This window comes from Alosa sapidissima, chromosome 6 (genome assembly GCF_018492685.1).
Source record: "Alosa sapidissima isolate fAloSap1 chromosome 6, fAloSap1.pri, whole genome shotgun sequence".
In the NCBI taxonomy this organism is placed as follows: domain Eukaryota; kingdom Metazoa; phylum Chordata; class Actinopteri; order Clupeiformes; family Clupeidae; genus Alosa; species Alosa sapidissima.
The window spans coordinates 38,920,906-38,934,426 of NC_055962.1; the positions used below are offsets into that span (position 1 = coordinate 38,920,906).

The window sequence follows — 13,521 nt, forward strand, 5'->3', positions numbered from 1 at the left end:
ATGAACAGTATTTCTTAAGAAATTAATTTTCTACAACAAAATGACTTTGTCATTTAAATGATACATGATGAGTGTGTGTGTGTGTGTGTGTGTGTATATATATATATATATCTCATTATTTTTTGTTGTGTGGCCCGCCGGCCAATTTTCAAAACCCAATGTGGCCCTTGAGTCAAAACGTTTGGACACCCATGATGTAGAGAAATGGAGTCACAGGCCTAGAGCGCCCTCTCGTGGCTGTAGATGGTAATGTTTACTCCTTGGTTCATGCAGAGAATCATGTCAGTCAGCAGGAATTAACTTAACTCATTGAGTGCCAACAACGTAATATTACGTTTTTCCTTCCCATGCGTTGAGTGCCAAAAACGTAATATACATTTTTTAGCTTTTTTTTTTTAATTACGAAACTAGACACTCTAGCACACCTTATATGTGATTTTGGGAACTCTGTGATGAATGGAAATTAAATATATGACGATCGTGAAACTCATGAAAACGCACAATCTGGACATTTTATCTGGACATTTTATCATAACTTGCGTTGCTGCTTTGGGTCGAATCAGTGACGCATGCACGTCAGGTCAAAACCAGGCCATTTCCGTGGGTCTATCACTAGGTGGCAGTCTCGCCAGGTCTCGTTGATTACTTCCCGGAAGGTTTACACAAGTAAGTAACAGGCAACACTTCATATTTCATGAAAGACGTTATATCTCCATTTCTAGAAAAAAAACAGCGATTTTGATGAAAACTAGCCACTGTTTAGCTTGGGATTTCTCAGGAACAGAGGCGTGTAGAAATACACGGTTTGCACCCACCGAGAGCTTAAAGTTTCACCTTTTAATCGAGCTATTGTATGTGTTCATAGCTATAACACAGAATATGCTGTGGCTGTACAAAAATCATCAACAATGGCCTAGATTGCTGGCACTCTAGGACAAAGCTCCCGAAAATGGCTTATTTTTTTACCAAAATGTTGTTCTTCTCCATTCTCCAGGTAAGCGGAGCTGCATTTAATAGCAGCCTATACTCTGGCCCGCCAACTATTGGCTAAGAAAAATACTGGCCCCCGGCCAAAGTTACTTGCTGACTCCTGATCAACGAGCTAAACATTGTTTACACTCCTACACTGTTACACATTTTCAACTTTACATTACATTACATTACATTTGGCTGATGCATTTTTAACCAAAGCGAACATGTTAACAGTTAAGTTTTAAAGCAATTCTCTCAACAATTTTAGGACAATTTATAAACTGTAGAGTACAGTAAGAATAAGTGCATCAGTGAGTGCTGTTTTTAAACAGTTGAGTGTCAGTTCAAGACGGCTGGTAAGTGCTAGCATCAGCAAGACTTGTTGTAAGTGGTGCTATGAGAGGAGATGTTCTCTAAAGAGCTGGGTATTCAGGAGTTTTTTTAAATAAAAGAAGAATAAAGAACATAGGTAATAGGGATGGACTAGGCTACAGTGATGGCCAAAAGTATTGGCACCCATGCTAAAGTTGACTGAAAAGAGGAATATAACATTTTTAGGAATTAGGAATTAAATTTTTAAAGGCCAGTTATTTCATGGATCCAGAATACTGTGCATCCTGATAAAGTTACCTTGGCCTTTGGAATTAAAATAGCCCCACATCATCACATACCCTTCACCATACCTAGAGATTGGCATGGGTGTTATTTCAGTTAGCCTATTAGCTGGTTTGATGCTCATTGAGCTCAATGCAAATCAAACCAGCTAATTGGCTAACTAATATTTTTAGTTTGTAATGAGTTTGTATCATGTGTGTACATGTTGTGCATGCACTTTTGCTGTAGCATTTATTTAGTATAAGTATATATCGTGAGGGAAATTTGGTCTCCCAATCCGTGAATTAGTGAAACACTACTCAGCACACAGTGAGGTGAAGCACACACTAACCCCGGCGCAGTGAGCTGCCTGCATCAACAGCGGCGCTGGGGGAGCAGTGAGGGTTTAGGGTTTAGGTGCCTTGCTCAAGGGCACTTCAGCCATGCCTACTGGTCGGGGTTCGAACCGGCAACCCTCCGGTTACAGGTCCAAAGTGCTAACCAGTAGGCCACGGCTGCCCCTATTGCTTTATTTTTGAAGAAGACATTGTGTTGCTTTCTTTGCATTCATTTGATTCCCAATCAAGATACACTGCTAAGAATTGCTTTACGTTGTTAATATGGACTTCTGGAAAGTTCTGAAATGCAAAATAATAGATAATAGAATTTTTAATCGAGATAAAATATGCGATTAACCGCTTGATATCCGCAGAACATGCGGACTTAAACCTATGTCTGAAAGCAGCTAATGTAACTATACTTACATGTATCTGAACACACACACGTTCACGGAAGGAACGTTTAGAGCTTTGATAAAGTCAGAATATGTTGCGTGACCTACTTTAAACAGTCTATATCCGTGACTTGTAAACGGGAATATGAATGGAACATTTTGTTAACAACTCATGTAAACAAACAAATATTTGCAATATTGTGTTATTCTGAATATGGTCAATACTCTAAATATTCATATCCGTGTAAACGTTTTGTGACAGATGAGGCGGTGAAGTCCCCTCTATGGTCAATGCTCGGAATATTAATGTCACACACACACACTTGGAATATTAATGTCTGTGTAAACGTTTTGTGGCAGATGAAGCGGTGAAGTCCCCCCCTTTAAAAAGACATTTTCAGACAAGTTATGTATAAATTGAAGCTGCAAGTTGCTCTTTAAATTGGGTCTTGTAATAACAGATCATCACCATCAACGAGGCCAAACGCCGTCAGAGCTTTGGGAGCTTTGAGGAGGCGGAGCCTATAGACCTGCTACCCTGCCTGAGCGACCCTAGTACTCTGCTGGACGACACACACATTCAGAAGGTAACACACACACACACACACACTCTAGTACTCTATTGGACGACACACACATTCAGAAGGTAACACACACTCTCTCTCTCTCACACACACACACTCACTCACTCACTCACTCACACACACACACACACACACACACACACACACAACCAGGTAAAACAGACATTCAGAAGGTAACACACACACACACACACACAACCAGGTAAAACAGACATTCAGAAGGTAACACACACACACACACGCACACACACACCCCTCCTCTGTGGTGTGTTGGCGTGACATGATTGGTTCCTGTTGCAGCTGGCTGCCCGCTTGCCTGCGCGTGTGCAGGGGTATCCATGGCGACTGGCGTACAGCACGGGAGTGCACGGCACCAGCCTGAAGACGCTCTACCGCAGCCTGGCCAGGCTGGACTGCCCCGTGCTACTGGTCATCAAGGACATGGACAACCAGGTCATATACACACACACGCACACACACATACGGATACACATTCATACACACACACACACACACACATGCGCATTCAGACACACACACACGCACAGAAGCATACAGTGGGCGTTGCTTTCAAATGGCCATTTCAGTCGCGCATTACGCGGCGTGAAGCTGCGTGAAACTTTAGTACCACTTTCAGCCACTGTGCGTCGCTGTACATCGCTCTGTCAGTAGCCTGCCTGCTGCCCCTTCTGAAAAAGCAGGAGGCTATGCTACCTTTAAACATAATTGTTGCCGAGAGGAATCCCAGCCTATGAATTCAATAACAAAATAAATCATGCCTAATTAAACATTACCTCGATTTAGGCTACTTGGGTATGTCTTAAGGCTTGACTACACGGTGGTAACGAAATAGCTGTTCAGAATGAATCTGTAGCCTTGGGTAGGCTTCTGCAGAAAACAATGTTGTTGGCGATTTAATACTATCTAGCGACATTTTTAACAGGCTACGCTATAGAGGCTTAGACAACTATGACCCACGTTTTGGTTTCGTAAATTAATTTGTCCTACTTCTTGACTGCAATGTAGTCAATTGACTGCTTGACATGTCATTTTTATTTTTCTGTACAATAAACAATTACATCTGCTTTATGCCGCAGAATTACATTCATATTTGGCTGACTTCTGCAGATGCGCAACAAAAACACTGCCACTTCCCTCCCCATATTCCACTGATCACACATCAGACATCAGGGGTGCGTTTCCCAAAAGCTAACTACGTTAGCAACTAACATGGGTGAAACTATGTAAGTACGACAAAACTGTTTCCCAAACGATAGTTTGAACTTACATAGTCCAATGCATCGTTACACTACGTTGCCAACACCTAGTGTTTCCCAAAACCATAGTAGCAACGAACGTTCGCAACCACTATTGTAAAGTTGTGTAGTTACAACTACACCTCTCGACCTGTGGTAGAATGCTAGTAGAAGCATAGTTCCGGGGATCTTCATGTCAAAGACGTCACTGACGCCAGTTATTTGTTTGCAAATTAATAATTATAAATAGATTTAGGTTTCTAATTGATATTTACACTTCTAACCACAATACATCCATATTTTGTCCAAGGCAGAAAATACATAAATTAAAAGTAAATTTGCAGCCACGTGCACGTAAGTCAAAGTCACACACCTGCAGATAATAATAAGGTGCGCACTTTTTGACGAGTCAGTTGAGAATATGTAGCCTTTCATTTTCATGGAGGGGGGGGGGGGATTCCTTGTTAGTTTACGCAAACCAGGCCAAGAAGGCCGATTCAGATTTTGATAATATGATCTGCACAAAAGATAAAACCACCAAATTCACAATTTCGTCGCCGTTTAAAAAAAAAAAAAAAAAAAAACATAGTCCAGTATTTCTTTTGAAATTGAAATGAAGTTTTATGGACTGGACTATTTTTTTTTTTTTTTTTAAACGGCGACGAAATTGTGAATTTCCAGAGCACACTTGGCAATCGACTCCTACAGCAGCAAAGATGGCAACATTTCCGGAAAGGTACTGGCTTGATGAAATTCATTCTGGACTCTATCCGACCACATAAAGACCTCGGGATACTTCGGTTTGGCTTTAGGGACCCTCTACTCACTACCACGTAAGTGCAATGTTGTTTGGAACTGTAGAAGAGGTATAAAAATAGCGTTTTGTAACTGCGAAATAATATGCCCTTCTCACTTCCACGCTAACGAGCTTTGACTAAAAACGGTAACATTGAACTTTCTCAAAATACATCCGAATGACATGATTTGGATGTCAACTCAACGTATGTACTCCCAATCATCCGTAAATCGATCTAAAGTGCATTTTACTCCGGATAATTCCTTTAAGGCACGAGCGCATCTGTGAGGCCAAGCCTCACCAAGTAGCCCGTTTGTTTACAACTAACATTACATTTAATTAAACTGCTTATAGGCTATGCCGAAATAGTTTCAACATTTTGAATATCAGTGTCGGGTGAATTAGGAAATGTTCTCAAAGTAACCTTATGGCTGAAAGCTGCTTGGGATCCCCCCCCTGTGAAGCAATATAACCATACAAACGCACGGCCTGCTCACTCATGGTTTCAAAAAGAGTAATTTCGGCTTTGTCGGAACTGGCCATTGTAGGCTACGTAAAAATAAACTTCCAAAACTAACGAAAAATATTTATCTTCTTTCAGTTAATTCAAAAAGTTAAAAACAGATGACATGATGCGTGTCACTGACAACATGCGCAAATAATATAGCCTAGATATTCCAATATATTCTTTTTTTTTAAATTTATTTATTTATTTTTTTATTGCAAACACCATTGACATTACAGAAAATGCAACACTACGACATGCACCAGAATACTACATAAGACAAACAGATGTACATTACACAAACGTATACTGTAACTTAACCAGACATCACATTGACTTGGCTTATTAATAACAGAAAGGCTAAGGATGATTTGCAACCAGGATGATTACAGATATGATTATCAGGGATGAAATTGATGACCGGAATGAAAAGAAGGGGGGATGGGGGGGTGCGGATGGTAGCTCTGAGAGTGTGAATGAGGTGGTGTTGGGATGGGGGTGGGGGTGAGGGTAGTGTTTGTGTTTGTGTTTGTGTTTGTGTGTGTGTGTGTGTGTGTGTGTGTGTGTGTGTGTGTGCATATGTATAAGGCTGGCTTGCTGTTGGGCCAGGAGGAGAGAAGCTGGAACACAGAGAGGGAGGGTTTCAGAGGAGAGGAGTTGTAATTATTCTGTTAAAGATGAGTGTAGTAATAAGAATAACTGATTGCCTGACTGATTGACAACCTGGGCACCCATTAATGGCCACAGTTCCACCCAGCCCCCGCAGTTATACGGCGACGAGGGGAGGACCTGCGTGCCACCCATCCCCCCAGGCCCCCAGCATATGCACACATCCCCCACTACCACGACCAACCACACCTCGCCCCCAGACCTTCACCCAACACGCCACTCTTGACCTAAATATGTATGTGAAAGAGCCCTCAACCTAGCCAATCTAGTGTGTAGCATTAAAAGAAGTGGGCATGCATGGTGAATATCTGTTAGGATTTCCCCATGCACACCACACTTACCCTGTGTAAGATGTATGCCTCCTCTGTAATGTGTGCATTAAAATAAGTGAGGCATGCAGATAGACACCTGATGAGGTATCTACCTGCACTCCACCCTTACCCTAGCCTGTTTTGTAGTTTTTGTTTATGTTTGATGAATGTCACCTAACATGTAGTGCAATTAAAAGAGAGTAAGTGTGCTGCGTGCTTCCAGAACAAGGCATGTGCATGAGCGTATGAGGAGGGTGCACAACGGGGGCACAGGGCCAATAGATAACCCACAGGACCCAACCAATGCCAAACCCACACAGCGACCCGCCAGGACCGAGTCTCCCAAGCCATCCAATGGGGCCCCGGCAGAATAACGATGAGAGAGGCAGAGAGAGTGAAATTAGAAAAGTTATCAGAGAATGTAAATAAAAGGGGGAGGGGAAGAAGGGGATGCTATTTATTTGCTATTAATAATAATTAGTGCTGTCAGTTAAACGCGTTATTAACGGCGTTAACGTAAACCTATTTTAACGGCGTCAATTTTTTTATCGCGAGATTAACGTTCTTTTTGGTGTAACAAACTTTGTAGTTTTTTCACAAGCTGTTGCAACAACTAGTAACGTTAGAACAACTACAACACCACACTGGATCTAGCTAGACCGTGCTGCATGTACACGCCCCCTTTTAGGGGAAAGGGAGCTGTTTGGATAATGGAAACCTATGCTGCATAGAAGTGGGGAGCGAAAAGGGCTTATACTTACTCAATCTTGAAACAAACGTGAATAAAAGGCACAAAACAAGGTTGGTGTAAGAGTTATCTGTGTGTGTTTGGGATTAATGTGACCATTATGTTCCTATTTTTTGCTCTTTCCAGTTTAGCCTAGTAACAGGAGTGTCACGAATGTAGGCACAGTCAAACTGCCCGTGGCTGACTATAACTAAGTTCGGCAAGCTTAACTTTAAGGAAGGGGATGCTGGGATGTGACAGCCAAAGATGGAAGAGAGAGATTTTGTGACACTCACCCAGAAATGGTTGATTGGAGCGCAGTGCCAAACCGCATGAATGTATGTGTCTGGGTTATTCTGTGTGTGTCTGGGTTATTCTGTGTGCAGTGAGAGCATGAATGTATGTGTCTGGGTTATTTTGTGTGCAATGAGAGCATGAATGTATGTGTCTGGGTTATTTTGTGTGCAATGAGAGCATAGATCCGAACCAAAGCCCCTTTTTTTTTTTTTTCACTAATTACTACATGTGTTTATTTTAGAGGGGATATTCGAACGTCATTTTTGAGCAATTTTGACAGTCCTAGTCCACTGTAGGCTACGCCAATCGTCTATTAACACCTTCCACCTAACCCTGGTGAGTGGGGGTCGCTATAATGCGTGTGAAATAGCACCATTGAGTAGCCTATGCGAAATAGCCTTAAAATCGTTCCGGCACCACTCTTTTGACAGGCTATGGACAACAGGCTGGTTGAAACAATAGCAAAGTATGCATATGTTGCATTCTTTTTGTGCACTTTCAGTCACCTACACTACGCCTAAATTACGCATGATCTGTCGTTTGACTCCTGAACAGTTTACGTAACTCAGAAGGTTAATTGCGTTAACCCAAACTAAAAGAAAAAAAACACTTTCCTTTGTTTTTATAAACAGAAATTATATTTCGTCTTGACATCACACCGTTAAAAAAACGAGATATAGCCTATCCATCCAGAAGTGCCCATTAGCCGACAGGAAGTGGAGGCAGTGGTTCTCAAACTTTGCCATATCCTACACTGGTGTAAAAGGCATGTATGGGATCATATTTTTTGTAAAGGTCTGCCCGGGATGTTCTTAGGCCTATGAATGGTGTGCCTTCTCACAAAAGCATAGTCACTGGGCTCAGCTAGATCAGCTCAGCTTTCTCCTTCACCAACCTGTGAGCCTATGAGGCAGTCACGTCGTCAGTGGCACTCAAGTCCTTCTCATCTGCTGATACAGCAACATGAGTATTCCACTATAGCATTGCTCCTCATTGCCTTACTCCTTTCCTTTTCAGAATGTTCTTTCTATCCATAATCATAAGTCTGTCTTCAGTGAATTAGCAAGATACCATCAGAAGCCAACAATCATAAAACACCTGTGCGCGCGCTCTCCCCATGAAGCTGTCTGCGTGTTGTAGGCTAGATTTGCGTGAGTTCTTTCTATCTGCTTTACTTTTGTGAGTTGCGACCACCTAAGCTATGTTATAGACGTTCTATGAGGTACCAGTGTTTAGCTGTGTCACAAAACAATAAGCTTTGTCAGACTACTTTTAAAATGATACTCAGGGCTATATACATTTTAAACATTCGGGGCTGAAGACCCGACAAAGCCTTGCGTTAATTCTTCAGGTGGGAAGTATCAGGAATTTTCATACGAGAGACACTCTCATTGGTGGTTAGGATATGGAGTAGGGGATTGACAGCAACATAGCCAATCACATTATGAGAGATGCTGAATTTAACATTAACTGCGATGTTTGATTTTAAATTAATGTAAATTTAGCCGGGACTGTAAGCTGGCACATGTGGGTGCTCGATGTTTTGGCGCCTATGACGAGCGCGTATCTCGCGGTTGCATCCACAAACAAACAAACAAACATGCAATGTAAACGTCTGGGATTGGGGAGAGCACTAAATGCTCTACTGAGTAAGCACGAAGTCAAATCTTTAAATGAAAAACACTCTTTAATAATAAAAAAAAATAAACGCTAATGAAGTAAACTTGTGACCATCAAAAATCGTTCAAAATCAAAAACAGGACGTAACAGGAAGGCATTTGGCTGAGCAACGGAGGTTAATATGCTCTATGTTTTGTCCAAATGATGTCTGTCCATCATCGTTGCACTCGGAGAAAACCAGAATGTTTAATTTGTCCTGCGTTTCTTCTACGGCTGCAAACGGGATTCACTCGCAGTTAACCAAATATTTCTTTATTAGGGCAGGGCAGGCATATTTCTGGCTATTACATTATTTCTAAACAAGTCTGCTAAAGCCTGTAGTGAAGTCTGTGTAGGGTTTTCCAGGCTCCATTTCTTTTTACGAGACACCCTGCTCACTTGAGCCATCTACCGGTTGTTTGGGTTGTTGCAGCGTCATTGCAGCGTCACTGGAAAAATACAAATTAAAGTCGCGTGATCCCGCGCGTGGACCGCGAGGGAAGCTGGCCAAATCGAAGCAATGCCCACTGTACACACACACACACACACACACACACACACACACACACACACACACACACACACACACACACACACGTTGACTCCCTGTGTGCTGTTGGTCAGGTGTTTGGTGCGTTCTCTACACACCCGTTCAGAGTGAGTGAACACTGCTACGGCACTGGAGAGACGTTCCTCTACAGCTTCAGCCCCGAGATCAAGGTACACACACACACACACACACACACACACACACACACACACACACACACACATTCCTCTACAGCTTCAGCCCCGAGATCAAGGTACACACACACACTCACACACACACACACACACACACACACACACACACACATTCCTCTACAGCTTCAGCCCCGAGATCAAGGTACACACACACACATACACACACACACACACACATTCCTCTACAGCTTCAGCCCAGAGATCAAGGCACACACACACACACTTGTCCTGTCATACACACACACACCTTCAACACACCTTCACATTCACAGAGTTTACACACAATCTCTCACTGACACACACTCCCACTCCTCACTTTTTTTTTAGGTGTCCTCACCCTGACGTGTGTGTGTGTGTGTGTGTGTGTGTGTGTCTACATGCACAGGTTTATCATTGGACAGGTGAGAACTCCTACTTTGTGAAAGGGAACATCGACTCTTTGCAGCTGGGGGGTGGAGGGTGAGTATCAGATGTGTGTGTGTGTGTGTGTGTGAGTATCAGATGTGTGTGTGTGTGAGTATCAGATGTGTGTGTGTGTGTGTGTGTGAGAGTATCAGATGTGTGTTTGAGTATCAGATGTGTGTGTGTGTGTGTGTGTGTGTGTGTGTATGTGAGTATCAGATGTGTGTGTGTGTGTGTGTGTGTGTGTGTGTGTCTATTTTTCTGTGATATGAAATATTCCCCAGATGATCGAGTTCTATTTCAAAAGATCTTACCTAGGCCTGAACACAAAACAACTAGTTTAAATACATTACAGACAAAAGAAGATAGCTAGTTTAAATACATTACACACAAAAGAAGATAACTAGTTTAAATACATTACAGACAAAAGAAGATAACTAGTGTATTTTCCAGAAATCCAGTGTGCGCGCACTGAGGAAGGTAACACTCTATGGAATCCATTTTCACCCTCTGTGTCTGTATTCTGTCTGTGTGTGTGTGTGTGTGTGTGTGTGCATGTATCTGTGTGTGTGTGTGTGTGTGTGCGCGTGCGTGTGTGTGCCTGCGTGTGTGTGTGTGTGTGTGTGTGTGTGCGTGCAGGGGTCATCTGGGCCTGTGGTTGGATGCTGACCTGTACCACGGCACCACCTCCTCCTGCTCCACCTTCCACAACCAGCCGCTCAGCACCCAGCAGGACTTTACCATCCACAGCCTAGAGGTCTGGGCCTTCGAGTGACCACACACACACACACACACACACACACACACACACACACTCTCTCGCTCACTCTCACACACACACACACACACACAGACTGCTGGAGCACCTGCATGGCTTCTGGGATAAATAACTCACACACGCTACTGCAACAAGCAACAGCTCCACGGCAACAACTCCACTCAACCTGCAGGATGAACCCCCCCCCCCCCCCTCTATCACTGTGACTGTTCAACCAGACACACACACACACACACACACAGACACAGACACACAGCTGGAGTTGAGCGGGATGGTAGATTGTTAGTGCTGCTGTTGGAGTTTTCCATTTCAGATGGTTGGAATCGGCACCATTATCTAACACACACACACACTGAGAATCAGCACCATTATCTAACACACACACACACACACACACACACACTGAGAATCAGCACCACTACCTAACACACACACACACACACACACTCACACACACTGAGTCTGAGTCAGATCTTGTGCGTGCGTGTGTGTGGATCCTGGGCATGCAGAGACCCACTGGCTGAGTTGACGTGTGTTGTCCTGCAAACACACTCTGATTGGCTGGGAAGGAAAGGGAAATGACACGCTGTGTGTCGACCAGAATGTTTGTTTGTTTGTTTGTTTGTTTGTTTGTTTTGTTTGTTGTTTAGTTAAGTCTCCACACTACCACAACACTAAACTGTATGTGCTACTATATGTATGTTGCTGTATTGTTTTTATATGCAAAGTTTGAATATTTTTTTAAATGAATGTCCATTTTGAGAATGTAAATCTTTTATATTTGTGTATGTTAAGTTGATGTTTTTAAATTGCGTGTGTGAGAAGGTGGAAGATTCAGTATTAATATCTGATAGAACAGGGAAGATGCTTTGGGCACGGCTCCTACACTCACACACGTACATACACACACATACACACACACACACACACATACACACACACACACACACCCCAGGCAGACTAGCCAATCGCTACCCAGGAGGCGCTTGGTGTCGCGCTTTCTCACACTCCTGAAGGGGGTTCCCCAGAGACTGGAACGTTCTCCAGCGGTTCCCCAGAGACTGGAACGTTAACGGGGTAGTTAACAGTGTTGGTGTGGGGCAGTTCTTACCTCTGAGGGCATTTGACACTTGGTTACTGAAGGGTAGTCCTTACCCCAGGGGTATCTGGGCTGTGAGGGGTATCTGCCTGCATGTGTGTGTGCTCCATCACGCCCCCTGGCACCTCTGTGCTTGCCTGCGTTCTACATTCCGTCCATGGTAGCGGCCGCCATCACCTGATCTGCTCTGCAGGGGAAGCTGCCCCGCATGTGGGCCGGACGCGTGCCACGACTGGGCCATATCTTCTGGGTGTGTGGGCCGGACGCATGCCACGACTGGGCCAGATCTGCTGGGTGTGTGTGGCTATCGGACGTCTCTTCTCATCTGTGGTCTTTCTTGTGTATGTATCGTGCTGTCGCCATGGTGATGTGCTGTATGATCCCAATAAATGAAACATTATAAACCGCAATTTACACTCACTTTTTTTTTTTTTTTTTGATTGGTCTTGCGCTCACACAAGACCAATCAAAAAAAAGAGAGTGGCTACACAATAGCCAATCAGAAAATAGCACTATTGTATCTGGGTAAGATTTAACACAACAACCACTGGAAAAAAAGCACATCGAGCATCACTTTGAGCACAGAGTAAGTCTTTTAATGTGTAAGTTCACAACTCGTTTCACACAAATGGTGACAACTTTACTGCTGTTAGAGAATGTTTCCCAGATAATTAGCATCAGTGGTTCATGAGTGTCTGTAACACAGCCAGTAACTTGCTCAGAACTAGTAGCCTAGGTCTAGGTGTCAAGAGTGTTTTTTGCCTAATATTGCACATTATCTACTTACTGTAGGAGGGCATTGCTCCTACATACCCCCATGTATGAAATATAATCGCCTTGCTAGGTCACACCTACGCGCACACACACGTTCCAGATCACACGAGTTCTCACCACATAGTGAGTGCGCTTTAGTTATTTCTCGTATTGGGATGGAGTGTTTGGAGTGAACGGCGCGTCAGTGGCACAGAACGCGATAAGTCAGATTGAGGTCACGTCACCGCAGTAGATGCGGAAGTTAGACCTTTGTACCAACTGACGGAAATTCCATCACACTTGTGGCCGGTAGGCCTACCGGAGAGATGTGACTTAGACTCGTCTTGCATCTGTAGGCGAGACGGGACAGCGTCGGTCATTCACACATGAGAATGGAGTCAAACCGGTCCAGCTACTGTGTGTTCTGCAGTATTGCCAACGGAACAGAACCGACCACGGAGATCTTATCCCAGGTAAACTATTTCACTTTAAAGCGAACAGCGAGCTCAGTCACCGCAGTAGCTACCAAGCTCCCTCAGCATCAACCCTTTTCCTAAAATGGGTGTCCGTGTATGTTCCCATAGCAACTCACATCCACATTGAGCTCGCAATGTTTTGCTTGTGTTGAACTATTAACTTTAG

At 43.5% G+C, this 13,521-nt stretch overlaps 2 protein-coding genes across 2 annotated transcripts in view; both read left to right on the forward strand.

Annotated features, from left to right (window-relative positions):
- Positions 1-12,536, forward strand: part of LOC121711368 (nuclear receptor coactivator 7) — a 35,809-nt gene extending 23,273 nt beyond the window's left edge. The window contains 5 exon segments of the mRNA XM_042094928.1: positions 2,761-2,886; positions 3,184-3,336; positions 9,728-9,823; positions 10,233-10,306; positions 10,889-12,536. Coding sequence (XP_041950862.1) covers positions 2,761-2,886; positions 3,184-3,336; positions 9,728-9,823; positions 10,233-10,306; positions 10,889-11,024 — 585 coding nt within the window. The 3' untranslated portion in view covers positions 11,025-12,536.
- A 68-nt stretch (positions 12,537-12,604) lies between these two features.
- si:dkey-25e12.3 (histidine triad nucleotide-binding protein 3) overlaps positions 12,605-13,521 on the forward strand; it is a 50,734-nt gene continuing 49,817 nt past the window's right edge. Inside the window, exon 1 of the mRNA XM_042094951.1 lies at positions 12,605-13,352. Coding sequence (XP_041950885.1) covers positions 13,266-13,352 — 87 coding nt within the window. The 5' untranslated portion in view covers positions 12,605-13,265. The remainder of the gene's footprint in view (positions 13,353-13,521) is intronic.